Genomic DNA, 27,901 nt, shown 5'->3' on the forward strand with positions numbered 1-27,901 from the left:
TAATACATTTACAATGAGAAGGGTCTACATTCAAAGAATAACCAAAAAACACAATTTTGGGGGTTATACAAAAATTTGGATATAAATAGTTTTTTAACAAAATTTGAAAAAACAATCCATAAAACTTTACAGTAAGTACAGTCCCAAAATAAGTGACTAATCGTCTCTTCATAGACCGTTGGTATTTTTCACTTCGAAAACACTGCTGGTGACGTGTGTCCCATCGAAGCTTCCGTAGTTAGTCACATGAGTTCGCAGATTGTTTATAGTCAGCAGGTGAATGTATCTGTCATAGTTTAGATACAAGTGTGGTCGAAAATACTGTCAGAGCAATGAAAGATGATTTTATATGAACGTTTCCGTACACCGACAGTGACTTGACTCTTTTATCCGGTCTAAGAGAAGTGTTTTAGTTCAAAAGCAGAACTGATAGTGTATCAGACGCGACTCCTGACGCGTCCTGTCAGTCAAATCTCGCTACAGTGTTTCGATGTGTGTGTGTCACAGTTGTAAACACATTACAATAGAGATTGAGTTGACGCGACTGATTTTGTGTTTTAATAAACAATATCAAGAGAACGCAGCGCGCGTCTCTGCCGGGCGGTTTCGCAACATGCAGCTACACTGATTTGTCTTACTTGATAGCATTCAATAATCCGTTCGTTTGCATGTAAAGTCAGGTGGCTCTTTTAAAAAGGACCAACATGCTGCGATGGATTCTGGGCGGTCGAGAGGCGCAGGGGACGGTGGAGGTGAGTACAAGCCACAGTAAACCACAGTTAGTGTGTATGTGGGCCATTATATGCTGTCTGATTATATCACATAAAGAATGTTAAGTGTTCATAAATTGCTTTGTACCATCTTTTAATATATGTAGAGATACAACTATGCCAGGATTCATACTAGCTGTACTTGAAATCTATCTATCTATCTATCTATCTATCTATCTATCTATCTATCTATCTATCTATCTATCTATCTATCTATCTATACACACATACATATACACACATATATACATACACCAGTCAAAGGTTTGGAAACATTTACTAATTTATATTTTTTAATTTGAAGTCTCTTATGCTCATCAAGCCTGCATTTATTTGCTCAAAAATACAGAAAAAAAGGTAATTTTGTGAAATATTATTATCGTACAATTAAAAATAATGGTTTTCTATTTTAATATATAATTTATTCCTGTGATCAAAGCTGAATTTTCAGCATTATTCCTCCAGTCTTCAGTGTCACATGATCCTTCATTATTCAATGTTAGAAACCTATGATATTTGTTTCAGGATTTATTGATTAATAAAAAGTTATAAAAAGAACAGAATTTATTCAAAATAGTAATCTTTTCTAACAATATAACATGTTTACTATCAATTTAATACATCATTGCTGAATAAAAGCATTAATTTCTTTAAAAAAAATAATTACTGAGCCAAACTTTTAAGCTCTAGTATATTGTTAAAACAAACTTCTATTTTAAATAAATGCTGTTAAGTGTTTTCTTCTTTTTTTTTAAAAAAAAAACTAAAAAACTTGTTTTATTCATCAAAGAATCCTGAAAAAGTATCACAGGTTATAAAAAAAAACTATTTCCTGCATTGATAAAAAAATCCTCACATTAGAATGATTTCTGAAGGATCATGTGACACTGAAGACTGGAGGACTGATGCTGACAATGCAGCTTTGATCACAGGAATAAGTTATATATTAAAATAGAAAACCATTATTTTAAATTGTAATATTTCACAATATTAATATTTTTGATTAATAATGCAGACTCGATGAGCATGTTTCCAATATATAGTCAAAATGTGTTTTATTTAACACATTAGGAAAAGTTAGGCTGGACAAAAAAGATGTTATAAAAGTCACAAAAAGTCCAATTTTGCAGCTTAACCCATGTCCATTTGGTTGCCATTATTTACCAATAAGCAGAAGGTAAGCTAGCGTCAGTGTCCAGTTCTCTTAAAGACTGGTCTCATAGTTGCACGAGTGCAGAGCATGTTTCAGAGAGACAGGCCGACGCAGTCGAGCAAACAGCAGTCATTTCAGCACATTCTGTGCTAGATTGAAGCAATGATTCGTTTGTCTATTATATTCCCTCCGTGGGCAGAAGAGCGCGGCGCTGTTCATTGAGGAGGAACAGCCCAAAAACTGTTTCACGGAGATGCAGGTGCTGAAAGGACACTTTGACATTGTTCGATTTCTGGTGCAGATTGATGACTTAAGGTAAGCAATCCTCTTCTCCTCTTCTTCTGCCTCTGACCAGTGATTGACAGCTAAGACTGAGCCAGATCCTCTCCAAAAGCAAACTTACAGAGCGTGACAAGAGCTTAATCATCACAGCTTGAGGGAGTTTGGTGTGTGTGCACTTCAGCATCCACTTGATAGTGTCAATCAGCTCTGGGTCTGTCCGCATTAACCGCTTTTAAAAAGCTCATGTATATACAAACACGCAGCGCAGGGCAGTGTAACGCAGGGTTTATTTTTCTTGAGGTGTGTGTGTGTGTGTGTGTTACGGCTGGCTGCTCCCGGTGATCTCGGTGCAGTAGGAGAGTTTCAGGTGAGGGCAGTGTGCAGAACGTCACTGATTGCTTTTAGAGTCCTGAGTCCTGTTTCTCTTCTCCGAGCCCTTCCATACTTCCTGGACTCATCCCTTTATCATAGTTTCATTCTCTTGCTCTTCCTGCAGACGAGTCGTTTCTGAGCTCAAGAGGTCAAAGGTGACCTCAGCGATTGTTAAAATCTAATCAGGAGAGGAGAACTGTCATAGTGCATGCTTTTTATTTCAAGCAGGTGATGTTGGTAGCACTTTATTTTACAGTCTTAACTGGGAAGTAACTAGGCAGTAAACCAGTCAGTAAGCATCAAAAAAGTGCATCAAAAGTGCATGTACTGTAAAATAAAGTGCAACCGTGATGTTTCATGTATATATTTCGTACTTTAAGGTTTGATTTCTCTAACCATTCCACTAGTTAATGCACATAAAGCAGCATGCCATCTGTGTGTTTTGTGATGGGCAGGTTTGCGTCTGCCGGAGACGACGGTCAGGTGCTGGTTTGGAATGTTGAGGTGAGCAGAACTAAACTTCTGGAATATGCTAATCGTATGATAATGATATGGTAAATAGAGGAAATAAGGTCAGAAGTCAGCCTGGTGATGGTTGATAAGTTTTTTTGGCATAAATAGTATAATTAATTGTATTAATAATAATACTGATAATAATAATACTATTTAATATTAGTTAAAGATATTAGTTAAGCGTAATTTTAAGCCTTTTGCATTGACACTACAGTTTTCAAAAGCCTTTTGTAATTACAATTATTTTATTTTAAATTAATATATTTAATAAAAAATTAAATTAATATATAATACCTAATTTATATATATATATATATATATATATATATATATATATATATATATATATATGTGTATATATGTGTATATATATATATATATATATATATATATATATGGCATATTAGTATAAATATTGAAATATTCATCAGTACTTAAACCTTTCTATTCACAATATTGAGCTGAATGTATTCATATTTTGCAGCTGTTAGGGGAGGGTGTTGTACTTTGTTTACACATTAAAGAAAAATGTACACTTTAATTGTCAACATTTATATTTCTATATAACATTGATAACACACATAACAATGCGGGTTGTATTAGTTTTCATTAGTTAATGCATTAGTTAACATGAGCTAACCATGAACAGCACCTCTGTTCAGCATTAGTTCATCTTTGTTAATGTTAGTTAATAAAAATCCAGCTGATCATGTTTTTTTCTGGTTCGTTCACAGTGGATTAACTAATGTTGACAAGATTAGTACATGTTGAAATTAACATTAACAAAAATAAATAAATGCTTCATAAGTGCAGTTCATTAATTAAAGATCCCTAATGAACCTTATTGTAAAGTGTTACCGTAACATTTATTCTCTGACCTCAAGCTCAATCTAAGTGGAAAACCAGCAGAATGTGTTTGTGTGTGTGTCTGTTTCAGACCGGTGATTGTTTAATGGTGTTGCGCGGCCATACGCAGCAGATCACTGCAATGACATCATACACCTTCATCAGAGGTGGAAACGCACACACGGCACTCATTACAGCCTCATCAGACCGAACACTCAGTGTATCCTTTTACACACACGTGCTGAAGTGTGTGTGTGTACTTTGTGTTGATTGGTTGTCCTTAATTCTACAGTAGTTATGGGATCCAGACTCAGGAAACAGAGTGCAGAATATTTCTGATCTCCAGTCCTCTGTGAAGGTACAGTATGTGAACAGTGTGTGTGGCCACCTTCCTGTTTCAGTGTGCAGATAGTTTGGGTTGTGTGTGTAAACAGGTCTGTTCCTCTTTCAGTCTGTGTAGGTGTGTTTTATTGATGCGTCTGTTTTTCAGTGTTTGCTGGTGTTGGATCGTTTGGGCGTGTGGCTCTCAGGGGGAAATGAGCTGTGTGTTTGGAACAGAGACTTTGAGCTGCAGTGTAAAACTGTTCATCACAGTGATGCAGGTACACACGCGCGCGCACGCACGCACACACACAGATACACACACGTACGTTTGTTTGATATATGGGGACATTCCATAGGTGTAATGGTTTTTATACTGTACAAACCGTATTTTCTATCCCCTTACACTGCCCCTGCCCCTAAACCTACCCATCACAGAAAACATTCTGCATTTTTACTTTCTCAAAAAAAACTCATCCTGTATGATTTATAAGCATTTTGAAAAGTGGGGACATGGCCAATGTCCTCATAGTTCACCCTCTCCTTGTAATACCTGTGTCATACCCATCTCATTATACACATTTGTGTCCTCATATGTCACAAAAACATGCCCACACACACACGTTTTATGGGGACATAATGGTTTTTATACAAACTGTACTGTATATTCTGTTCCCTTACACTAACGCTACTCCTCAACTTATTCATCACACATGCATTTTTACATTTTCAAAAAAACCTCAGATTTCAGATATTGCCATCTTTGTGTGTAAATTCTCTCCCCAGAACTTTCCCAGGCCACACACACAGATAAATAAATATATGAATGAAGTTCTTGCACAGCAAATACAACACAGAAACTGTCTATAACACACACGATAACCTCAATGCAGCACATATGGGTCGTTTTATAAAGTTAAAGCAATACCATATAGAATTGCTTAAATAACATTTTTCAAACTATTTTCAATACTCTCATGTTCACGAAGGCTGCATTTTTAATACAGTAAAAACACTAGTATTGTGAAATATTATTAGTTTAAATCAGATGTTTTCTATTTGAATTCTGAAAGCAATTTTCAGCATCATTCCTCCAGTCTTCAGTGTCACATGATCCTTCAGAAATCATTGATATGATTATCTGCTGCTCAAGAAACATTTCTGATTATTATCAATTAAGCCGTATAATACTTTTGTGGAACCCTGATACAATCAATTTTCAGGATTCTTTGATGAATTGATAGATCTTTTGACTAGAAATATGAATATTAATATTTTGTAGCACTTCAAATGTCTTTACTGCCACTTTAAAAAAAATCAATTTAACTTATCCTTGCTGAATAAAAGTATTCATTTCTTTAAAAAAAATCATACTGACCCCAAACTTTTGAACAGTATAGTGTATTCTTTAAATAAAATGATTTTAATAAACCTTCTGCTTCATTCTGAAGGAATCTCGGCCATGCTGGAGTTACCGAAGAACTTCATTGCAGCTGCCATGGATAAAGAGATTGGTAACTGAAATATAATTTTTCAAGACGTTTGTACTTTTTATGCTACTTTATTAAAAATGATGGTACTTTCAAAAAATGAGTTTCATATGATTTACACTCAAGTTTAAAAATCCTCTGAGAAGTAAAAACTTTGATTTAGTTAAAGCTATTTTTATCAATACATGTGCCTGTAGTTCAATAAATGATTTTTAAATAATTTCCAATCTTTCAGTGATTTTTAGGGTGAACCTGTCTGGCTCAGACATCGTGGTTATGGCCATGCGTCATCTAGCTGACCATCAGGACACCATCCATTCTCTCATCAACATCAACGGTGAGACATTTGATGGCAATCTCATACACACATTAAAGCTGCACTGTCATTTTTTGTCCGCTAGAGGGCGCCTTTTCAAAACAAAGGCGTAGTTTGATGACACTGAATTTGAGCTCAGAATCTTGGGACATGTGGTCTTCACCTCACAGCCAGTGGAAAAGAATCGTGATAGGACTCTGGCAGAAATCATGTTCATGAATCTGATTATTAACGTTACTGTAGAGTGAAGTAGAGCAGGGGCGAGTGTTGAGGAGCTGAGCACAGCCGCTGGAGAAATTGTTAACAAGATGAACGCAACACGTGCCTCGTCATTTCCACTTTTACGGTCATGAGTATGAGGTAACGCATTTTTATTTATCATATTAGATACCTTTGAGTGTGTTGAAAATGTTATGACTTTACTCTGTGCGTTCACTCAGCGGCTGCTGTGACACTTGTTCACACTCCTAAAAGTAAAGCGCTTCTGCCAAATAAAACCAGAAACGGAAGCTAATGCAGATATGACTCAATTGACAGGCGACTCTCTCACACGTCGTTGTTAACTGGATAAAATATTATTTATTTATTTTTTGTGATTTTGCAAGTACTCAATTGATCAAAATATTTAACACTGGCCTAGTGGTTTTTGGATATTTTACTGAAAAAATGTTCATAGTGCACCTTTAAGATATTTTAGTATCTTCCACCAGCTTGTGTTGAGTATTCTTGTGTTTAGTGTTGGCTATTGTTCATCTCAGACGGTTTGTTTGCGAGTGGCTCTCACATCGGTGAGCTCATCATTTGGGATTCAGTGGATTGGACGATCCAGGCTTTTGAGCTCATTCTGTGGGAGGAGCCAGCAGGAGACAGCCAATCAGAGGTCAGACTGACGCACCAGAAACGGATCGAGACGCCCATTCAACACATGAGCTCAGATGGCGAGGTAATGGAGCGTTAGAAACGGACCTTCCATTATAAAGAGATGCATGTATGATGATTGTGTCGTGTATATTTTGCCTTCAACCATAGTTCAACCTCTGTCTCAGTTTATAGTGGCAGCTGTAGGCAGTGGTCTGTATGTTTATGATGTGCCGATGAAGAGCGTGTTGGCGTACAGGAAGATCGCCCATGATTCGAATGTCTTACACACCATGCTGCAGGATGGGTATGAAAGGCATCCAATATCTTCCCCAAAACATCTTTAGTGAAGCATTTTTGAATTAAGCATAGTGTTTGATATTCGTTTTGTAGGCACTTGATGTCATGCTCTGAGGACGGCAGTGTGAGGATGTGGGAGTTACAGGACCTCCCTCTTCCTGCTGAACCCGCCTCCTCAGGTGAGCAGGACATGCCCCCTTTTTGCAGCCCAAAATGTTTTAGACCCCGTTTACACCTGTATTTAGTGTCGTCCACTTGTGATCCGATCGACCAAAACACATCTCAATACTGGTGTAAACAGGCCCTCAGATCTCATTTTAGCTTCTGCTCTCTCTCTCTCTATCCATCCATTTTATTTTTTAAATACCCTCACCCTGTTCTTCTTTCCATCAGACTCACAACCCATATCCTTTCTTCTTTCTTGTCCTCTTTCTGAAAATGATCCAGATGCTCTCATATCATACTCTTTTCTGGGTGGTTCAGGTAATTATTCAGATGTTTGCTTTCTCTTTCAGGGTTTTTTGGCATGTTTGGCACTTTTGGCAGGTCCAGTAAGCAGGCATGCCCTCCTGCCAAGAAAATCCCAGAACTCCCTGGTCTGCGCTCGCTGGAGCTGACCGGTGATCTGATTGGTCACTCTGGAGCTGTGCAGGTATGGTATATGTGGCGTTGGTGATTTTCCTTTGACTAGTGGTATTGAGCGTTTTCCTCGACTTAGTTTCATAAACTAGTTTTAGATGAAAGCTTTTGGTCGCGTGTAGAAGTAGTCATTGATCGTGGAGAGAGCAGAGAGTCATTCTGACCTGCAATTTAATTAAACTTTCTGACAGAGTGAAGGATGTGATCTACATACAAGTCAAGCTTCTCATTGATCATCTGACATGTAGTGTTTTTCACCAGCACACCCATCACATTAGCATTACGCTATTAAGTCATATCGCATGTTTCAATCAACATGTTTCAGCAAGTTTTATCATTTACTCATCTCAATGTGATTTAGACATGCATATAAAAACAAGAGGGCGAGTAATTGATGACTGTTCTTTAAAGGCTGATTAAACAATCAAATCTGAGCTCTGCAGGATTTAGTTTACCTATAAACTCCTGCTCTGACAATAAAAATGTTTGTTTGGCCAAGGTAGTGAAGGCTGATTTTACTCACAGTAGCATTTTTAACCCTGAAACACAGAAACGCCGGAAGAAAGAGGACGAGAAGGGTGAAGGACAGGAAAAGAGGCGAATAGAGACTTCATCTAATGACCTACACTACTATTATTAGTTCTGTGTAAAAAGTTTAAGAATGCTCTAGTTCCTGTAGCATTTAGAGATTTGGCTTCAGCAATGCCAAGGTCATGTGTTCAAGTCCCAGGGAATTCTAGCCTAGAAATCTAGACGCACCTTAGCGGGAGCAAATCTAATCTGCCGCGAGTGTCGTCTAGCAACTCTTAATTCACTTCTGAGCTGTAAACGGCAAACTCTTGCCAGGCTAATCACATCGTGTATAGAGTCAGTGGGAGGGGCTTAACATAATGATGGCCGAGTTGTGTTTGCGTGCTTCTAGTAAACACAGAAACTGGAGAACGGCGGTCTTTCAAATCAGCTTTGGCCACGACTCTGGAAGACTTGGAGTTAAGCTTTTCTCTGAGAAATGAACGGCACTGAAGTCATTCTTAAGGAAAGATGTGTTTTCTGAGTTTTGCCGACCGGATACAGTGAAAGTTTAATCTTCCAACTAGCTCTGTTTCACCTTCGTTGCTCTAGTTGGTTGTAGCTCTATCCTATTGCGTGCAGAGGGAGTTTGAAAGACAACCGTTTATCCTGCCCCTCGGATTAAGCGACAAATCAGGAGTATAGGAGGCGATCTGTCAAGAAGAGGCAAAGAAACGCAAAAAGTGCCCTAAATAACAAGATTTGTACACTACTCAGTAGCAAAAACTAGAAAAGGGAAGAAGAAAAGAGAAGTAGAGGGGAGATTTTTTTTTATTTATTTTTTTATTATGTAAGATTAAGTGCTCATGGAAGAGATGAGTTTTTACCTGTCTTTTGAATGAAGCGAGTGATTCTGTCATGCGTATGGAGTACGGAAGATCGTTTCACCAACCAGGAACAATAAATGAAAAAGTTCTGGAGAGGGATTTCATGCCTCTCTGTGATGGTACCACAAGCCTTCATTCATTAGCTGAGCGAAGGCTTCTGGTGGGGGTGTAGACTCGTGGGAGTGAGTCGAAGTATGCGGGTGCTGAGCTTGTGGAAGATCCATAAGCAAGAGTCAGAGCTTTGAATTTGATCCGGGCAGAGAGTGGTAGCCAATGCAGAGAGAAGAGGTGTGACATGAGCCATTTTGGGCTCATTGAATACAAGACGTGCCGCAGCGTTCTGGATCATTTGCAGCGGTTTGATTGCACAAGATGGAAGTCCAGCCAAAAGCGCAATGCAATAGTCAAGTCTAGAAATGACCAGGACTTGGACAAGAAGCTGTGTTGCATGCACCGTAAGGAACGGTCTGATTTTCCTGATGTTGTGCAACGCAAACCTGCATGACCGAGCTGTCTTTGAGATGTGGTCTTTGAAGGACAGCTGGTCAAAGATTACTCCAATTATCAAAAGCTTTCCTTGAATCTCCTACGGCATCGTATGAATGCAGACACGTCTAGTTGTGTAATCTGGATTTCATGCACATTGGTCATTTTAGTCATGGTTGTCATATTTAGATGAAAATATCCTTTATTTTAGTCAGTATTTCTTCATGTCATTAATTTTTGCTTGTTTAAGCATAAATGTGCCTCATTTGAATCAATTTGACAGAAACGAGCCTTAAAGAGAAATACATTTTTTGCCATTCTTTTCCCACCCTCATGTCCTTCTAAACCTGAGTCATTGTTTACGATATTTTTACAACAGTTTTACTTGTTAACATTAGTTAATAAAGATAGAAACAAACCCACACATGTATTTCACACTACGTTTAACCCTGGCTTGATCGATCTGATTTCTTCATGTTATTAAAGGGATAGTTCACCCCAGAGCCATAGAGAAAGAGAGTCGCGACAACGGAAGTTCAAAATGCTTGATAGTCACATGATTCATGTAGACCTCGAGTAGTTCCATGAAGTGCTTTGGCGGTCAATTCAAATTGTCAGTCACAGCGACAGAACTGCCAATTTTTTTTTTGTGGTAATTAATAGTCAATAAATGCATTGATTTTTAATAATTTTCTAACAGATCGACATGTTATACTTAACTAATATGTAACTTTCCATACCTTGCAAAAAAAAAAAAAAAAGTAGAATAATTTTCTCTAATTCCACAACGATGGATGAAACGTAATTAAGATGTGCTGATAATTTAAAATCTTCCTGATTAAACATCTTACCTTTTAAAAGTGCATCACAAAGGGTCTGTTCTGCTGTAACTCAAAGGCGTGGCTGCTACTTCCGGGAACTATTGAGAGTCTCCACGAGCCGCCATTGCTGTAGAAAACCTGTTCCATTGGAGTCTATGGAGTTGTCGCAACTTTCTCTCTATATGGCTCTGGTTCACCCTAATTAAAATTCTGTCAATAATTACTCACACTTGTCATTCCACACGCGCAAGACCTTAGTTCATCTTTGGAACACAAATGAAGATTTTTTTGATGAAATCCGAGCTCTCTGTGTTGCTGTCTATGGAGGGGTCAAAGACCACTTTCCAGAGGCAGAACGGTAGTAAAGACATGGTTAAAATAGTGTTTCAACCTTAATGTTACGAAGCCACAAGAATACTTTTCACAAAAAACACCTTTATTCAACAATCTCTTCCCTTTTAAAAATCATTCACGATTCAGCAGGCAATGAGCCATCAAAATTCAGAAGCGCTGTGTATTTTAAGTAGTCCAAAAACTTAAATAACGCAAGAGAGTGATAGGGAAGAAAAGACATTGTTGAATAAAGTGTGCAATTTTTTTTTTCTTCAAAAACACTACTGTTTTTGTTGCTTCATAAAAATAAGGTTGAACCACTGGAGTAACATGGACTATTTAACCATGTCTTTACCAGCTTTCTGGCTCTTGAAAGTGGTCATTGTGTTGCTGTCTATGGAGGGGTCAGAGAGTTCTTACAGATTTGGAACGACATAAGAGAGTGAGTGATTAATGACAGAATTTAATTTTTTGGGTGAACTATCCCTTTAAATGCTCTGTATAGTATCGGTCATTAGACAAAAAACAGCTACATTTTAATTGGAAGGTAGGTTTATATTCAAACAATAACCAAATCTTGTCGCTCAAATCTGATTAGTTGTAGGGGTGTGCGATATTGACAAAATTTTATCAATATTTTCTGGGATTTTCTCTAACAATAATTAGATGATATTTTGCTGAGTGTGTTATTCTAATGCTACCTTGGTGCTGGTGTTCAGCTGACTCAAAGTTTTTAATATTCTTCATAATTCTGTGTGATGGTCAGTTCACAGCAGTGACAGATATCATCTTTTCCAAAACGTTTAAAAGTATTTTTTTCCTTTTATGAGCATTTTACCATATATATATATATATATATATATCTTTTGTATTAATTTTAATCAAATTCAATTGTAATAAGACACAATAGGGCTCTTACCAATCAAATTAGTATCAACAAAATTAATCTATGCAATGGAGAGGGAACAGAAGCTGCATTTGAAGTGGCATTTACACAGACTGTCTAATGAGCTTAGAGGTGACAAATAACCTGTAGTAATGCATAAATAACGTTTTGATGTTTTAAACACATAATGTTGAATATTGATATTATAAATTATTTAAAACGTGGAAAGATTCTTTAAATATGAAACTAAAACCGCCACTAGGCGGCAGCAAGTCACTGTTAATGAGTGAGTCATTGATATTCAACCGCTTCATTCAAACGACTGATTCATTCAGGAACAAATCATTTGACTATCTTAATCTGTCTTATTCACTGATTCAAATGATTTGTTCAAAAAGCTGATTCATTCGTAAAGAAAACACCGCTTGTGTTGCTCAGAGAGGCGATTACATTGTGTGACTTTGTTTTGAACTATTCTTGTTGGCGAAAAATGGGCAATATGGGTGTCTAAAATGTAAGTCACTTATTAAATTCTTGTTTAGTAAACTTGTATAAAATCAATATCACATTTATCATGCTGATATCTGGATGCACCCACACTAGTCTAATCTTTAAGACTACATCACGTAGTGAATGCACACACACACACACACTCGATAATGTCAGATCGCACATCGGTAAAATGACAATTACGATATTATCGCGGACGATATATATTACACACCCCTAATTGGTTGATTGGAATGTTCCAGGATAAACAAAGATGTCGATTCAGGAACATGTTGTTGGTGAAATAATGTTCACTGAAGCAAGACGTATTCAAGTTACAAGTCTTGCATTAAAAGTAATGTGGATACGTGATGTAAATAAAGGACTCTTTTGAATGTGGCTTGTGTTCCAGATGTTTCTGAGTTTTAAGGAGAAGGGTCTGGTCACCTGCTCTACGGATCACCTGCTCATCGTGTGGAAGGATGGAGAGCTGCAGTCTCAGCTCCGCAGTCTAGCCGTCTTCCAGAAACTGGAGGAAAACCAGGAACTGTGATATAACCTGCAAACATTTCCACATCATCTTCAGGTTGTTTTAAATATGGACACTTTTCCTTGCCATACTAACATCTGCAAAGCCATCACAAGTGTTTTAACTTCAAATTGTGTCAGTGTGATAATGCTTACAATGTGATTTTAAATTGGTTGGTTCTTTTAAATAGTATTGTGTATATAGTGTGATTGATGTGAATTTGTCATTTTAAAACTGAATTTTTAAGTGCAATCAATGGTAACACTTTGCAATAGTGGTATTTGTCCACATTTTATACACATTTGGTCCACATTAGTTGATGCATTAGCTGATATGACCTAACAATGAGCAGGATCTTTTTGTTACAGCATGTGCTAACCTTGTTCATGTTAGTTCACAGTGCATAATGTAGACATTAAATTTAAATCTAATAGTAAATGTTGAAATAAACATTCTTGAATGTATACTTCTGTATTTTTGACAAAAGCACAGATGATTAAAGCTTTGTGTGTCTGTCTAATCAGATCACAAACATGTTATTGCAAATTTTTATTTTTGTGTCTCACAAACACAATGTTTTCAGAGTTGGATGACATCTCCAAACGACAGCAGATGTAGAGACAGAATCAAACTGAAGTAAACAAAGCAAACAGACATTTTATGCAATTTTTTTTGTACAACTGACAATACAAAAATTAAATCCTTCGACAAAACAAACCTGTTGAATAGCATGTGACCAGTGATGTTTGTTCAATAAAAAATAGTTAATATACATTTGCGCAAGGATAATGCTAGTGCGCATTCCCAGTACTTCAAAAATACAGTAATTGGCACAGAATCTGCACCTATCCTTACAGTTCACGCTCGCTAATCAACCAGGCCGCGTCTAATCCTCTGCTCAGCTCAAGAGCAAGACCCGCCCCCGGCTGTGATGTCATTGTGAGGTCATAATGGTGTGCCAATAAGAGCCCTTTGACGTGTGAAGGATGTGACTTTAAAAAGAAGATTCACAACAACGTTCCAATATGACCATGGACTGATCCGTCATTCATTTCACTAACAACAGTTTAATACTTTAGGTAGTAAAGTTAGTAAGGTAGTTAGGTAAAATTGTTTCATAACAACATGATGCTGTACTGACAGTAGCTATGTTTCCATCCAGTTGGAACAAAAAAACATCTGCGAATAAAGCAGCATTTCCATCCCATGTGTTCAAGAGAGCAAAATGGGGAAAAAGAAAAATGGTAGTTGCTACAATCGGAGAAGCAACTTTGGCTTGTTTTTCCTACATCATTTCCTACAAATGACTTGCACCTCAAAGCGTGCAGACGAAACAAGAAACGCTGTCAAGTTATCTTGCATTATTTGGATACCTGTGGCCTGTTGCACAAAGCTGGTTTCAGTTGTTACTTAGGTAAGGCTCAGGAGGGTGGATAGGTTATTATCTGTGTTCATCACCATGGTAACTTACACTACACGTTTTATTCTGGGTCAGTTAGAGATCGCTAACCCAAACTAGACCAATCAGCTGCATGTAAAGATGCAATAAAGCCACACCCCCTGTATCAAATTAAAGCAGTTTAGAATGAAAAATTAAGAAATAAAATTGTGCATCTTTTGGTGCTAATTTTAATTATATTTATATTATGAATTATAATCATTTTAAATTCATATAATATGTTCATATAAATATTATATTAATTGACAAGTAGCCAAATAGTAATACAACTATAATGCATGCATTCATAATTCTTTTAAACAATGTGTATTCATTTGAGCTCTTTGTGAACCTATAATTATTAGGCATATTTCTCTGATTTACATTTTGCATTGATATAGTCAGATATTCTTTCAGCTGCCTTCTCAAACTCTCGCTGCAGTGTTTATTCCTGCTTTGTAAACGCATTTAATTTCATAATCATTTTCAAAACAATCTCTCAATCTTCAGAAGAAAAGTGAATCAAACGAACACTGTTTGCCTGCTGGCTGTTGATCAATAACTCTGGATTAAACCTGAGTTGACAGAGGAAGTTTATACCGAGCTTTGAGAAACGGTTGAACCTGATCTAAAGCAGGTGGATTTATCTGGATTTGTCAACTTTAAACCTACTCTGAAACTCAGAGTTTGTTCAGCTAGCTTCATGCAACAGGCCTCTAGTGTTTTGGATCATGAAACCAAATCATTCAGACGACAGACTTTGGCAATTTCAGAATGACCAAACCAACATTTGAAATGCTGTTCGGTGTGATTGGTCCACTCGTTAGTCCAACTAACCAATTACATCCACTGTTAAGGCAAAGTCCCGCGAGTTTGTTGTTGCACATTCAGGAATTTATTTGGTAAATCGTTGTTTATGCACACGTGTTCTTACTGGATAAAAATGTATCCTCAATTGGAGCGCATATGCACATTTTAAGAAATGATGCGCATGGAGATAGGTGGATGGAAACATAGCTAGCTAGTGATAATAGACGGAGCATTAGCGCTTCCCATAAGCCTGAACGTTTCTGCCACAGTGCCACCTGTGTACAGAGGTTCTCTGAATCTGTAATAAGATGTAGCTGAAATTAAATATTAATTGGGGAACCTATGAGATAACCGTAACCATCTGTAATTATAGAAATATTTTGCCTCAAGTTCTTAACAGCAATGATGTCATAACATTGACTGCAAAGCTTAAAAAAAATTGTGACTTATCCCTCTCTTTATACCCTCATCCTTCCCTCGGGGGTCAAAATGGCACAAAGCCCTAAAAATATACTACATTTTCTTTGTCCAGAAAGCTTTTTTTTTATTTTGATAATTTGTTCTATTTTGAATCCTTTTTTAATTTTATTTACCTTTAAATTACTAGATTTTATCACTAAATAAATAGTAATTCAAGCATATTCTTCCAATTCAAAAATAATTTCATGCATAACCATTTTACTTCAGCTCAAAATATAAGCTCGCATTGGGCGTCTTTGCTGACCTCTTGTGGCCTTTATATGGAGCAAACGAGCTGTTCCACTGGGTCCTAAAGTCAGTTTCTCTACACTTCAGGAGTCCTCACATTCCATTAGTTTAATGGGGTCAGATTGACCCGCAAGGAAAGGATTTGTTACTATTTTAAACTTCAGCCATTTTGTTTTTGTGCATTCATGGTTCAAGTGCCAAAAGTGATAGGGTCTTGGACAACTCTGATTAACAAAATATGCACGAGGAGGCAAAAATCAACTGCAAAAATTACATTTGTAATGCTCAAGTAGAAACTCATCCATCTAAAAAGTCCAGCTGAAAAAGCACGACTTAGTTTCACTTTTACAGGTACAATAATAAAAATGATACTACTTTGCTTTTTAAAATATAACAGAAAATCATTTTGACTTGTCCCTCTGTTTTTTATATTTTAATCGAAATGATGCCATACATCAGTGTTTCCCCAACCCTGATCCTCGAGGCACGCCAACACTTCACATTTTGCATGTCTCCTTTATCTGCCACACTCAATTCAGGTCTTTGAGTCTCCACTAATAATGATCATTTGAATCAGGTGTGTTTGATTAGAGACACATGCAAAATGTGCAGTGTTGGTGTGCCTCCAGGATTGGGGTTTGAAAACATTCAACAGAAAAACAATCACATGGTCACGTCATATTTTAAATTGGATGTAGAATCTCATCAGTGTTGCGTGAATGATGACCGGTTTAACCCACCACGTGTATATAACACAGATTAAGGCATATGCTCTCTAAACTCTACATATTAATATCTGTAAAAGAGTCCATATAAATTCAGTCAAACCATTGGACTTTCCCTGGTTATGTATTTGTGACAATGCAATGAAATGTTTTGTTACGGAGCAGGATAATGCAAGCCTACAGGAGACAGGAAAAGAGAGGATGAGCGGGGTGGAGGACAGGAAAAGAGGGAATAGATACATCATCTTCTGACCTACACTTCCATTATTAGTTCTAGAACGTTCTATGGCTCTCTGTCGGCTCCAAAATCAAGACTCGTCTGAGATGTTCGAAATCCTCCACTGGCATTTGTTCATCGTGCAAATTTCATGTAATCTGATTTCACGTTACCAGACGTTAAAACAGATCAAATTGACCATTACACAAAAAAACGAAAGCACGTCCTGTCCGTAAAGGGGGCTCATTTGCGTACTCTACTAGAGAAACTTTGTTTGTTGTACTTTTCTTGATTACTGATCACAAGGACTTTAGGTAACATGATTATACAGCTATAAAAAAAAAGATTTTTTTTCCTAAGAAATAAACAAAACACAAGCTCTTTGATTCATAGTTATGTAAAACAACTACGTAACACCATCAATGGAGCCAAAGGGTTAGTTCATGTTGTTCCAAACCTGTATGAATGTCTTTCTTCTGCTAAGCATAAAAAGATCGAATAATGTCTGTAACCAAACATTTTGGACCCCATTGGCTTCCAACAAATGGGAAAAAATATCAAAAGGTCAAATAGAGCCCTTTACCTGTTCGGATACAGATGTTATTCAAAATATCTTTTATGTTCACAGGTTTGGAAGAGCTTGAGTGTGTGTAAATGACAGAATTTGACATTTTGGATGAGCTATCCCTTTAAATAATGTGTATAGTTCTTTAGATTAACCACTAGATGGTGACAAGAGCATCCGCCATAATTTGTACAACAGCATTCATAACTGTAGAGAAATGGCTGAAAGAAAACAGTATAATATCTATTAAGCATGCATATATAATATTTTATAAAATAATTCTTAATGCATTTATATAATAAATCAGTTGCAGGTTTCTCATAAAAAATTGTAACCACAGTTATACCTTTAAAAAGCATAACACCTTAAAAATTCATTATCATGACTCAGTTTCATGTGTTGTGTTGTGGTTACAAAAAAGTGTTTAATTGGAAAAAAGAATCCCTGACATCATCTGCTAGAAAAATATTGTCTGATTTAGATCAATACGAATGATAAAATGTAATATTGGCCAATGCCCACTGATTTAGCACGCATAAAGAATACTTTTTATAATACATTATATATACAGGCTTCAAAAGTGCTACCGAAACCACTTTTCTACCCTTGCGACCACATTAAAGCAACAAGAAAAAAGGGAGGGAAACAGATAGAATCAGGAAGGATGAGAGAACAGGAAAGAGGAAAATCAAAACCCTGCGAGCTGCTGAATGTGCACCGCATGCCTTTGACTGCACAAAGCTTCAAAACACGGTCACTGTGATGCACTGCCAACCGAAGAACAACGAAACCAGCTGCCGCCATATTATAAGGGCATCGCAGAGTCATTCTGACGTCGTCGCAGATGGAACGCTCTCGTGCTGGTGGGTCATCGTAAAGATCAAGCTCTCGAGTGCTCCTTTCCAGACGTATAAAGAGTAAAATGCTGAGTTATAAACATTGAATCAATTCTAACGAAGCCTGTCTGCGAGCCAATGCAGTTCAGCTACGCGTCCAACCGTAATGGGTTTTTAAAAAGAAATCTCACCAATCGGTCTCACTGACAGATTTCAAGAAATCTAAACTAGCTCTTTTTTTTTTTTTTTTTTTCAGTCGAACCGGCTTCGGCCAAACATCTGTTTAAAACTCATCATCGTTCGATTATAAACGCACCTTTGGCACTAGATGCTTTTTGGCCTACGAAAGGTTAACGCGTGTCGGCGATGTGTGTAAAAGCAGACCCGTGATTACAAAAGCGATATACAGCTGAGCTCATTTGGTAAATAAATAATACTTAAAAATGGTGTAACACTTCTAATACGTGCGAGTTTGCCAGTCGACGTGAGCGTTGTGTCAGTGGTCTCATTATGAGGCTGTGCTGGAGTTTACACACAGATTAGGGAATGTTGCATCCGTACGGACCGTCGCGTGAAACAGGAATGTTAACTGCCATGTGTAAAATGCTAAATGTTGTCATATGCCAATACATTTATTACTAACACACACCCTCGTTCTCTCGCTCACACGCACGCGTCATCAAGCTTAATGTTATTACAGTATGTGTCTGGATATACAGTGTTTCTGAGAAATATATTCTTTGTTATTATTGGCTATTTATATAAAAATTATTGATTATTACACACCAGTCCTTGGAGTCTGAGAAGGGCTTGAGTCGTTCTGATACAGAAAACGCTGGAATAATGACAGCCCGCAGCAGCGCCACGGGCTGATCAGTCACAGTTTTTACATTCTCACACTGAATCGTGTTCAGTGCTGGTCAATCGTCCGAATACAAGCTCATCTTCAGTTCTTCCGGTTTGGCAACTTGACATTTGCTTCTCTCAAAAATATTCTGTTGAAAAATTCCATCTGCACTGAATTTGAATCAGATTAATAAGGGGGAAGATGTGGTAGGACTGAAGGGCTCCCTACTGGGTCCTTTGCTGTTTCCAAAGTAGTTTAGTCCCACTGACACAGTTTCCCTCCTTACAACCGCTTCAGAGTCCAAATAAAGCCCTTTTGGCATTTGATCTGTTAATATTATATGTGCACGTGTATAGTTACAGACCTCTCTGAGCATACACGTTTCAGTCCCAGTGTATATCCCATAGTTTAGCGCATATAGTATATACAGTCCTCTGCTGGACTAAGATCAGTCTTTATCTTCTTGCATCAGACATTAAAAAAAATTACTGTCCAGAATTCATTAAAAACAGCTAAACGAACAAAAAACAGAAGAGAGTAAAAAGATGCTGGAAGAGGACTGTATGCTGATAAAGTGCATTCATTTTGTCGTTTGTTTGTGTTTTACCCTTGTTGCTGGGAGATTGTCACTAGGGGTGGAGCGTTGTCGGGAAAACAGGGCTGCTGATCTGCGTTCAGTGGATGGGATCTTTGAGGCCCGGCAGAGATGCTACATTTAACCTCTGATCTCAAAGGTTAAGGGAGTCATTAGGGTTCATGGAGGAGGCGGAGGCCGCAGGCTTTTACATTTCATCTCATCCAAGTTCTTCCAGTATTTGTAGTTCTCTGTCAAATGCTCCATCAGACCTGGCAAACTGGCAAATGCTTGAGAGAGAGAGTGGAGAGAGAGAGGAGAGGAGAGAGAGGTTAGAATTAACAATAACTGCACTTTTTTTTTTTAGCTTGCATTAAAATGATTAACAGTGACAGTAAAGACATGGTACTATAAAATTAAAAATAATGATAATAATAATAATAATAAGAGTTTCTTGAGCAGCAAATCCTCATATTAGAATGATTTCTGAAGGATCATGTGACTGTGACTAGAGTAATGATGCTAGAAATCCAGCTTTGATCACAGGAATAAATAATAATGTATTAAAATATATATTTTTTGTTTTAAATGGTAATAATATTCCCCAAACATAACAGTTTTTACTGTATTTTTGATCAAATAAAAGGCAGTTTTTTCATAACAGTAAGCAAATGTTGTTCATTCTAATGTTCCCCCCTCATATTACCATCTGTTCGGTTGCTTGGTTTCTGGCAGACGGACTACATACGGTAGACTGTGCGTGTTTTTGTTTGCATGAGAGTACATATGGCATTTTGCATGTTCACACATATGCACACACTCAGGTTTCTGGTGCCTCTTCATGAGGATGTTTTCAGTGCCCCTGCTGAATCAGTCAAACACACACACGCAGCTCCTCTATGATAAACTGACCTGATCGTGACCTTGGGAACTAAATCTGCGGAGAGCTCAAGAGATTCTGCTTCACTGCATCCTGACCCTAGACTACGGAAATCAAACACACACACACACACGCAGATGCACATTCTTTCTCTTTCCCGCTCTCACTCTCTTACACACACACACATTTTTTTAAGTTTCCGTGACATCATGGCTGTTGTGTGTTGACAGTAAGCAGGTTTATTCTCTGGGGTTCAGCTCAGTGGGAAAAAGATGCTAAAGTTTCCAAAGCTCACCACAATCAGCTCAACCTCGGGATAACATTATCACAACCTCTCAGCAACCATCTAATAGATCCCCATCCTTCCCCCCCCCCAGTCCAGCATCTTCTGCTGCTAATGGACCATTTCATCTCTTTAAAGGAGAACCGGATGAGTCAAAATATTCCTGGGAATCTCTCTCTCTCTCTCTCTCTCTCTCTCTGACTGTGAGAATTGATTGATCTTTACAAATTCCTTTTATCCTTTATGGATTTATTTCTCACCTTAGTCATGTTCTTCATTGAATTGGATGTGATGAACTGGCTACCATAGTTTAAAAAGGAAAGAAAAAGAATAAATAGGTTCACAATGTTATGGTTCTGCTCTTATCTATCCTTCTCTGTCTTTTCCATTCTTGTTTCCTTCCCTCTCCTTTGACGTGCACAATTTAAGAGTTAAGGCCCTTTCACACAGGACGTGATATTGTGTGTAACAAATAATTAGTGTGATTTTTTTTTTTTTTTTTTACTCTAGCGGCGACAGAAACGCCTTCAACCAATAAAATACACGAAAACAAAGCTGACGACATGTCCAGTTGATGTCACTAGCTATTCAATCAACATTCACCTTTGCCAGGCATGGCATTTCTCACGGGATTACACGGCTGTAGTAGGTCTAGTTAAATTTGTATCTTACACCTGCAGCTGTGTTTACCCACTGTATGCTACAGACAGCAATAACAACCTTTTGAGTTATAAATTGTTGCATTCTTTTTCTAAACCTTGTGTCTGCGATTATGGAAAGAGAACGTGTTGCCATCAGTACGCTACATCTGTGGCACTTTAATGTTTACATTGTGACTTAGCTGGAACCATCTGCTCCGGATCGATTGATTCCCTGAAGTGCGTGGTTAGTCCCACGGTTTTTTGAAAGTAAGTGCAGAACCGGCATGATAAAGTTTTAGCTCCTGTACAAGATCAGCATACTCCTCTTCAGACTCTGTTCTTTTAAGAATGGGTGCACCCAAAACCTTCTTTTCGGTCTTTAAAATAAAATAAAAGCTCCTCTTCACTGAATGATGAAGTGTCCATGTTTTCTCAGATGTCGTCGCATGTTTTGGAATAATGGAATTCTAATGTCGCAAATTCGTGTCGCGGCTGATGTGAATGGTTTTAAAGGCGAAATGTTTGCATGCGAAATATTTACTTTTTTGCTTCGCTTTTCCGTTACGCGTCTGGTACGAAAGGGCCTTTAGTTCTTTAAACGTAAAGGGTGTGAGGAATAGAGAAAAACTTGGTTTATTAACAGAGTTTCTTAAGCTTAAAGATTTACATGTAACATTTTTACAGGAACCTCAGTGATGAGAGTAATGAGGCAGATTAGGGATTGTGTTGGGAGGGCAGTTCCTCCAAGTCATGGAACACATTTAAAGGCTGGGGTTGCCATATGTTTTTCATCTTACTTTAATGTTGATATTTTGTTGAAAGTAGAATTATAAAAGGTTGCCTTCTTGTTTTAAAGAAAAAAATTTTTTCGGTGAAGATAATATTTATGCAAAACATTCACAATATTATGAGTGAATCTTTGAAAAATGTAAATGCAGATGATTTTCTAATATTAGGAGGCGACTGGAATAGTACAGTTGACTTAACTTTAGATAAGGTAAAAAAATGCTTTAAAAAAAACATTCTAATTCAAAATGATATGTTGGATTGTATGGCGAGAGGATTTTAAGAGTTAAACAATATTCTTGGCTAAAAATTTCACATGAGAGAATAAGTGCAGCTAGATTAGGTTGATTGTTCTTAGGTTGAACGCTCTATGCTAGTGCAAGTGAGCACTTATAAGGTCACTTTTTTTTTTCCATGATATGGATGCATTGCAGAGTAATGCAAGATCAATCATGCTGTATTTCAGATATGATGCATTTTGTGAGAGATTTACTAAATTATTGTAAATTAAATGGTATTAATTTAGGTCTTCTATCGTTAGATCAAGAGAAGGTATTTGATCGTGTAGATCATGAATATTTTAGTTAAAACAACTAATTTTGGTTGTGGAGATGTTTTTCTTTCTTGGATTAAGACTGTACACAATTACTTTTTGTTTAGTAAAAATTTAAGGAGGTTTAAGTCCACCAATACAACTTGAAATCAGAGAGGGATGTCCTCTGTCTGGTCAGCTGTATATAATAGCAGTTGAACCTTTGTTGTGTTTATCTAGGAAAAAAAGTGTCTAGTGTATGTGTAGGAAACGGTGTTCATAATGAAATTAAATCGACAGCATATGCAGATGATATCACTATTTGTGAAGAATCAAAAGATGTAAACACAATTAAGAAGTGTCTTTATGTATGTGAAAAGGCATCATCTGGACAGTTAAATATGAGTATAACAAGCGTTGTGTTGTAATGAACATTCAACTGAGGTCAGGAGGAAGTGGGAGATTGTAAAGGATAAAGTATGTGCTAATGTATCTAAGTGGAACTGGTTGCTGCCTCAGCTATCATGTAGGGGATCCAATAATGGATAGTTTTTGTGGATATCCAGAGAGTTCTCATAAATTTTTTTTGGACTGGAATGCACTGGGGGAAAGAAGCAGTTTTGTATCAACCAGTTAATGAAGGACGACAAGGCCTAATTGAATTAAAATCCAGGTATACGGCTTTTCGTCCAAAGACAGTCCAAAGGTTTCTTTATCATCATGATCAGAACTGGATGGAAGTGGCATGTGCCTTTTTGAGGAGGTTGGTCATTTGGGTCTTGACAGACATCTGTTTTTAATGAACTTGAAGAATATGGACCTTACATACTTTTATGCTTGAGCTTTACAAGTGTGGCAGATTTTTTTTCCCCTTGGAAAGCGTTAACGTCTGGACTTTGGAAGAGAGGTGGACAGAAACTAAGTAAATGTACTTGAGTACTAGCCTGACGTGGTCATACTCAATTCTAGTCAGATTATGAGTCTGATACTGCTCCACTGGGCTGTGATTATGAGGCGTGTTTCAACCGAACCCTGAAAGACCTCAATTGGATAGACCTACAACCAATCAGAGCAACGAAGCGACGCATTGTCAAATGTCAACAGACAGAGCTCAACTGCACTGTGTTGCTAAGTAAGCGTTTTTTTCCGCGGTTATTTTATATGTCCGAGGGTTGAAGCGACTCTTATGTGATATATAGACCCATGAGTGCGAATTTTAGCAGGCAATCTTGCCAAAATAACACACGGTTTACCCCCCAAACACCATTTTCCCCCCGGAGAACCCCCCGAGAAGCTATTGTTTAGGGCTAGTAGTTGGCGGATTTTGTTGTAAAAACTTGGCAACCCTGTCTGCACACGCAGATAGAATCATAGACCGCTGGAATAAACGATCTCAGTCGGTGTTGTAAAAAAATAAAATAATTTATTGATACACAGAGTACTTACTCAACATGATCATCATCTTTGAGAGAAATTAGGAAGGTGAATGCATATACAAACAAGCTCTCTGTTTAAGATTTGAGTAAATATAATCCAAGCCCCTTTGATGACGTGCATGATTACGTTACTGTTTATCATCTGTCAGTCATCGTCTAAAGCCCGCACCTGATGACTTCATTGGTCCGAACAGTTTCAGTTCGGAGATAATTACTCCTCTATGGAGCGATGTCAGACCGAACTGCCCAACCTAAAAATGTTGTGGGCGGGGCTAAGTTCATCCAGGCTACTTGAGTACTGTACTTAAGTACACTTCTTGAGTATCTGTACTTTACTGGAGTATTATTTTTTGGGGAAACTTCACTACATTTGAAACAAAGACAAATATCATACTTTTTTCTCCACTACATTTCTATTAAGGTCCTCAAAGTCTAAAGTCATTTCTGTAGCATCTTTGAAAGTCAGTGGATCCAGTTTTTTTTTTTTTTTTTCCTTCCTAAGACATCCTATCAGTAATCATTCTTGTAGGGTCATGTGAAATTTCCCAACATTTTTTGAACACCGTTTAGTTTAGAGCAAATGGTAAGACGACGGTTTTTCGGCACACTGTGTGCACCCATGGCCATACTTAGAAAGTATGTTTCAGTTTTCTGAAAAAATAAGAGAAAAGGAAACAGTTGGGAGAATATCGGATGTGTATCAGAGTATAGGGTCTGTGCATTCATCCTTAAAGTGACAGCAGCTTTGTTACTTTAAAAGTATTGAAATTAATTTAAGGTAGTCTTATACTGGCATGTTAGATGGAGCATCACTGACTGGCTTAAACCACCATGAGCATTTATACAACAATAATAAAATAATGCATTGACATGAAAAAATCAAATGTACTTAAATACTTTTAAAAACAAATACTTCTGTACTTTTACTCTAAGTCTTTTACTTGCAACAAAGTAATATTTGACCAGTAGTATTTTTAATTTTACTCAAGTAATAGAGTTGTGTACTTTGTCAACCTCTGGAAGAAACGTTTTTTAATGGACTTTTGTCTATTGAACTACTGAATTCAGTCACTCTTCGTAATAATCTGATAAAAGGTGGCATTTCTAAAATTGGACATTTAAAGATTGACAACCAGTGGATTACAATGGAAGAATTGCATCTTAAAACAGACATTCAGCCTCTTCAAATTCTTCAAAGATTGCTGGAAGAAATAAAGAATTTGTTGCATCTTCAGCTATTACATCTGGTGAATTTTTATGGACTATTCCCTAAAATACATGTGACTGCAGAAGTAAGAGAGTGGGAAGAGACTGAAGGGTGTTTATTGACTTTTAGAACACCTAAACCTGGAAATTTGAACTTTTTTCCAAGAAAGCCCTGTACGTGATCTGTGTTAAAGTTCCTAATAGAACTTAAACTCTTGACAAGGTGAGAGAGTCAAAATGGATTGGTGTAGCTGAGCAAGGATCTTCCCTGAAAGGTAGTTGGAGGTCACTGTACAAGCCCATTGAGAAAAGATTAGGTGATTTTCAGTGGCGGATTGTACATTGGGCAATAGCTACAAACAGATACAATTCTGAATCCGTTGCATAGTCTAGATTGCAGTTTTTGTAGGGAATCTGAAACAGTTGATCATCTCTTTGTTGAAAGTTTAAGATTAAGATATTTTTTTTGTTTGTAAAAAAGGTGTCTGCCAAAGGTTCGTTTTTTTGTTTACTAATGGTTTATTTATATTTGGGCCAAAATATAGTGCTACATTTATTTTAAGGTTTTTGAACAATGTTTTTTTTAAAAAAGGGGATGGATTATTTTTATTATATATTTAAAATATTTCATGTAAAATAAATCATATTTTAAGGGTCTCTCTCTAATTCAGACAAACAAACTGTACAGTTGGTGGAAATTTGGTACATTTTCCCCATATTTGTAGTGTGTGGAGTTTTCATAGAGCTGAGTGAAATATTTGATATTTATGTTACATAAAATTAATCACAAATATTGCAGTGATCTTAAGGCAATATCTATTAGATCAGATTTTCTGGAAACATGCATTTTCAGTTTGCATTTTCATATAGTTTACTCAGGACTAGGGATGGGTACCGAAAACCGGTATTAAACGGGCCCCGGGGCTGAATTTTGAAAGACCGTTGTATCCATAAGCTCGGACGTTATCGGTTCTGCTGTCGGTACTTTTGAAAATACACGTGACGAGAGAGAGAGAGAGAGAGAGAGAGAGAGAGAGAGAGAGAGAGAGAGAGAGAGAGAGAGAGAGAGAGAGAGAGAGAGAGAGAGAGAGAGCGAGCTCCCCAAACGACAGCCGAGGCACTGGCGTAGGAACCGGGGGGGACGGGGGGGACGTGTCCCCCTCAATATTGGAAAATGCTGCATGTGTCCCACCCAAAAATTAGCCTATACGCAGGGACAAAAACTGTAACATTTGGAACTTTAATTTTGAAAGCGCAACAAAGAAGATATTCGGTTTTGCCAGTCAAACCCAGAGTGATTTCATGCTTGAATAATCATTCGCAAATCACCAGCTTCATAACGCACGCGCGTTGCTACGGTTACGCGCCTGGCCCGAAGTTAACTTCCAGTGTTTGTTTATCGGTCTGGCTGTAGATAGTATGGAGCACTACTCAGTAGAAAAACACATTTTTGACATAGTATTCTTGGATAACATGATATATTAACAATCAAGCAAAGAGCACATGACACCAGCGCAAAAAGAAAGAGTGTGCGACTGACCAAGCCTTGAATGCTTCATAAATATCCAGTCTGACTGCATATGACATTGGCGTCTACTGTAATAGCTGTATGTCTAATGTGATTTACTTGTTATGTATTTGCTTGTAATCAGAAATAATCTACTCTAGAGGTAAGTTATTGTGGCTGCGTTTACACTTGGCATTATGCGATCACCGTGATGCGATCAAGCAGATCACTTTATATTTGTTCACGTCAAGTGGAAGCCATCTGGAGTAACTGATCGGATTTGTGTTTACCGCAAAAATTAATGGCAGTGCATAGAGCACGGGATTTTTGTGATGCATTAGCATTCATATACAATCAATCTCAAATAGGGTACTTAATCTACAAGTTTAAGTTTCCCAACTTTAATCTTATATGAAACAAAGAAACGTGTTATTCCAAATTTCCAATGCATTGTATAATTGAAAGGCGAGTACGCAAGCATTTGGCTATACTGTACAGAAAACGGCATTACAAAGTCAAAGGGTTAGTTCACACAAAAATTTGAATTCGGTCATTATTACTCACCCTCATGTCGTTCCAAACCCGTAAGACCCTCGGCCATCTTCGGACACAATTTTAAGATATTTACAGGTTTGGATCGACATGATTTCACACGGCTGTCGCGCTCTACCGTCACGCTTGGCTACTGACCTTTTTCAGCATGTGAGCGGAGCACAGTTGCGTGACGCTCCGCTAGATATTCCGCTCTATCCCAGTGAGCTCCACAATTCACTATAAAATGTGAATTATTTGATTTAAATCTAGCGATTTCAATCTTTCTTTAGACGTGTGTTTCATGTTTATGTCATGTATTCACCGAGTTTCAGATTCTCACAGATAGAAAGCGCACCTTTTTAATTTATTTTACTAAAGCACAAAGTTTTGTTGTTATGTGAGTATACACAAATAAAAGTAGACAATTAATAGTTTATAATTATGTCTCACATTTATCGGTATGGCCAAAAATTACGGAGTATTGCGAGTTATAGGCTATCCCTCGTCTTGACTCGTGATGGGGAAAAAAACATCAGAACTCGCCGGTGCGTTCTTCAGCCAGAAGAAACCGTAGC

General features: G+C 37.5%; 2 protein-coding genes across 5 annotated transcripts in view; one reads left to right on the forward strand and one right to left on the reverse strand.

The window, feature by feature from the left end:
• The first annotated feature begins 229 nt into the window (after positions 1-229).
• On the forward strand, positions 230-13,518 carry wdr41 (WD repeat domain 41). Of its 2 annotated transcripts, XM_067424250.1 has the most exons (13): positions 230-752; positions 2,123-2,238; positions 3,033-3,081; positions 4,028-4,156; positions 4,232-4,294; positions 4,427-4,538; positions 5,709-5,771; positions 5,983-6,084; positions 6,822-7,006; positions 7,110-7,228; positions 7,315-7,400; positions 7,737-7,873; positions 12,685-13,518. In XM_067424250.1, exons 1-13 carry the CDS (start codon positions 705-707, stop codon positions 12,823-12,825), a joined length of 1,350 nt encoding a protein of 449 aa, XP_067280351.1. In that variant the 5' UTR covers positions 230-704; the 3' UTR covers positions 12,826-13,518. The 2 variants fall into 2 exon arrangements, with proteins under 2 accessions (XP_067280351.1, XP_067280352.1); XM_067424251.1 differs by lacking the exon at positions 2,123-2,238 and having other exon boundaries at positions 232-752.
• The window catches only part of pde8b (phosphodiesterase 8B), a 105,555-nt gene continuing 90,989 nt past the window's right edge, over positions 13,336-27,901 (reverse strand). For all 3 annotated transcript variants that reach the window (XM_067424248.1, XM_067424247.1, XM_067424249.1), the window contains exon 22: positions 13,336-19,811. In XM_067424248.1, coding sequence (XP_067280349.1) covers positions 19,702-19,811 — 110 coding nt within the window. In that variant the 3' untranslated portion in view covers positions 13,336-19,701. The remainder of the gene's footprint in view (positions 19,812-27,901) is intronic.

The sequence above is a fragment of the Pseudorasbora parva genome, chromosome 18, assembly GCF_024679245.1.
Source record: "Pseudorasbora parva isolate DD20220531a chromosome 18, ASM2467924v1, whole genome shotgun sequence".
Taxonomy (NCBI): Eukaryota; Metazoa; Chordata; class Actinopteri; order Cypriniformes; family Gobionidae; genus Pseudorasbora; species Pseudorasbora parva.

Bases quoted from the DNA above. Each gene is read 5' to 3' on its own strand.
- wdr41 (XM_067424250.1), top strand. From the start codon at position 705: ATGCTGCGATGGATTCTGGGCGGTCGAGAGGCGCAGGGGACGGTGGAG. The intron at 3,082-4,027 runs GTGAGCAGAACT...TGTCTGTTTCAG, and splicing joins TGCTGGTTTGGAATGTTGAG to ACCGGTGATTGTTTAATGGT. The intron at 7,401-7,736 runs GTGAGCAGGACA...TTTCTCTTTCAG, and splicing joins TGCTGAACCCGCCTCCTCAG to GGTTTTTTGGCATGTTTGGC.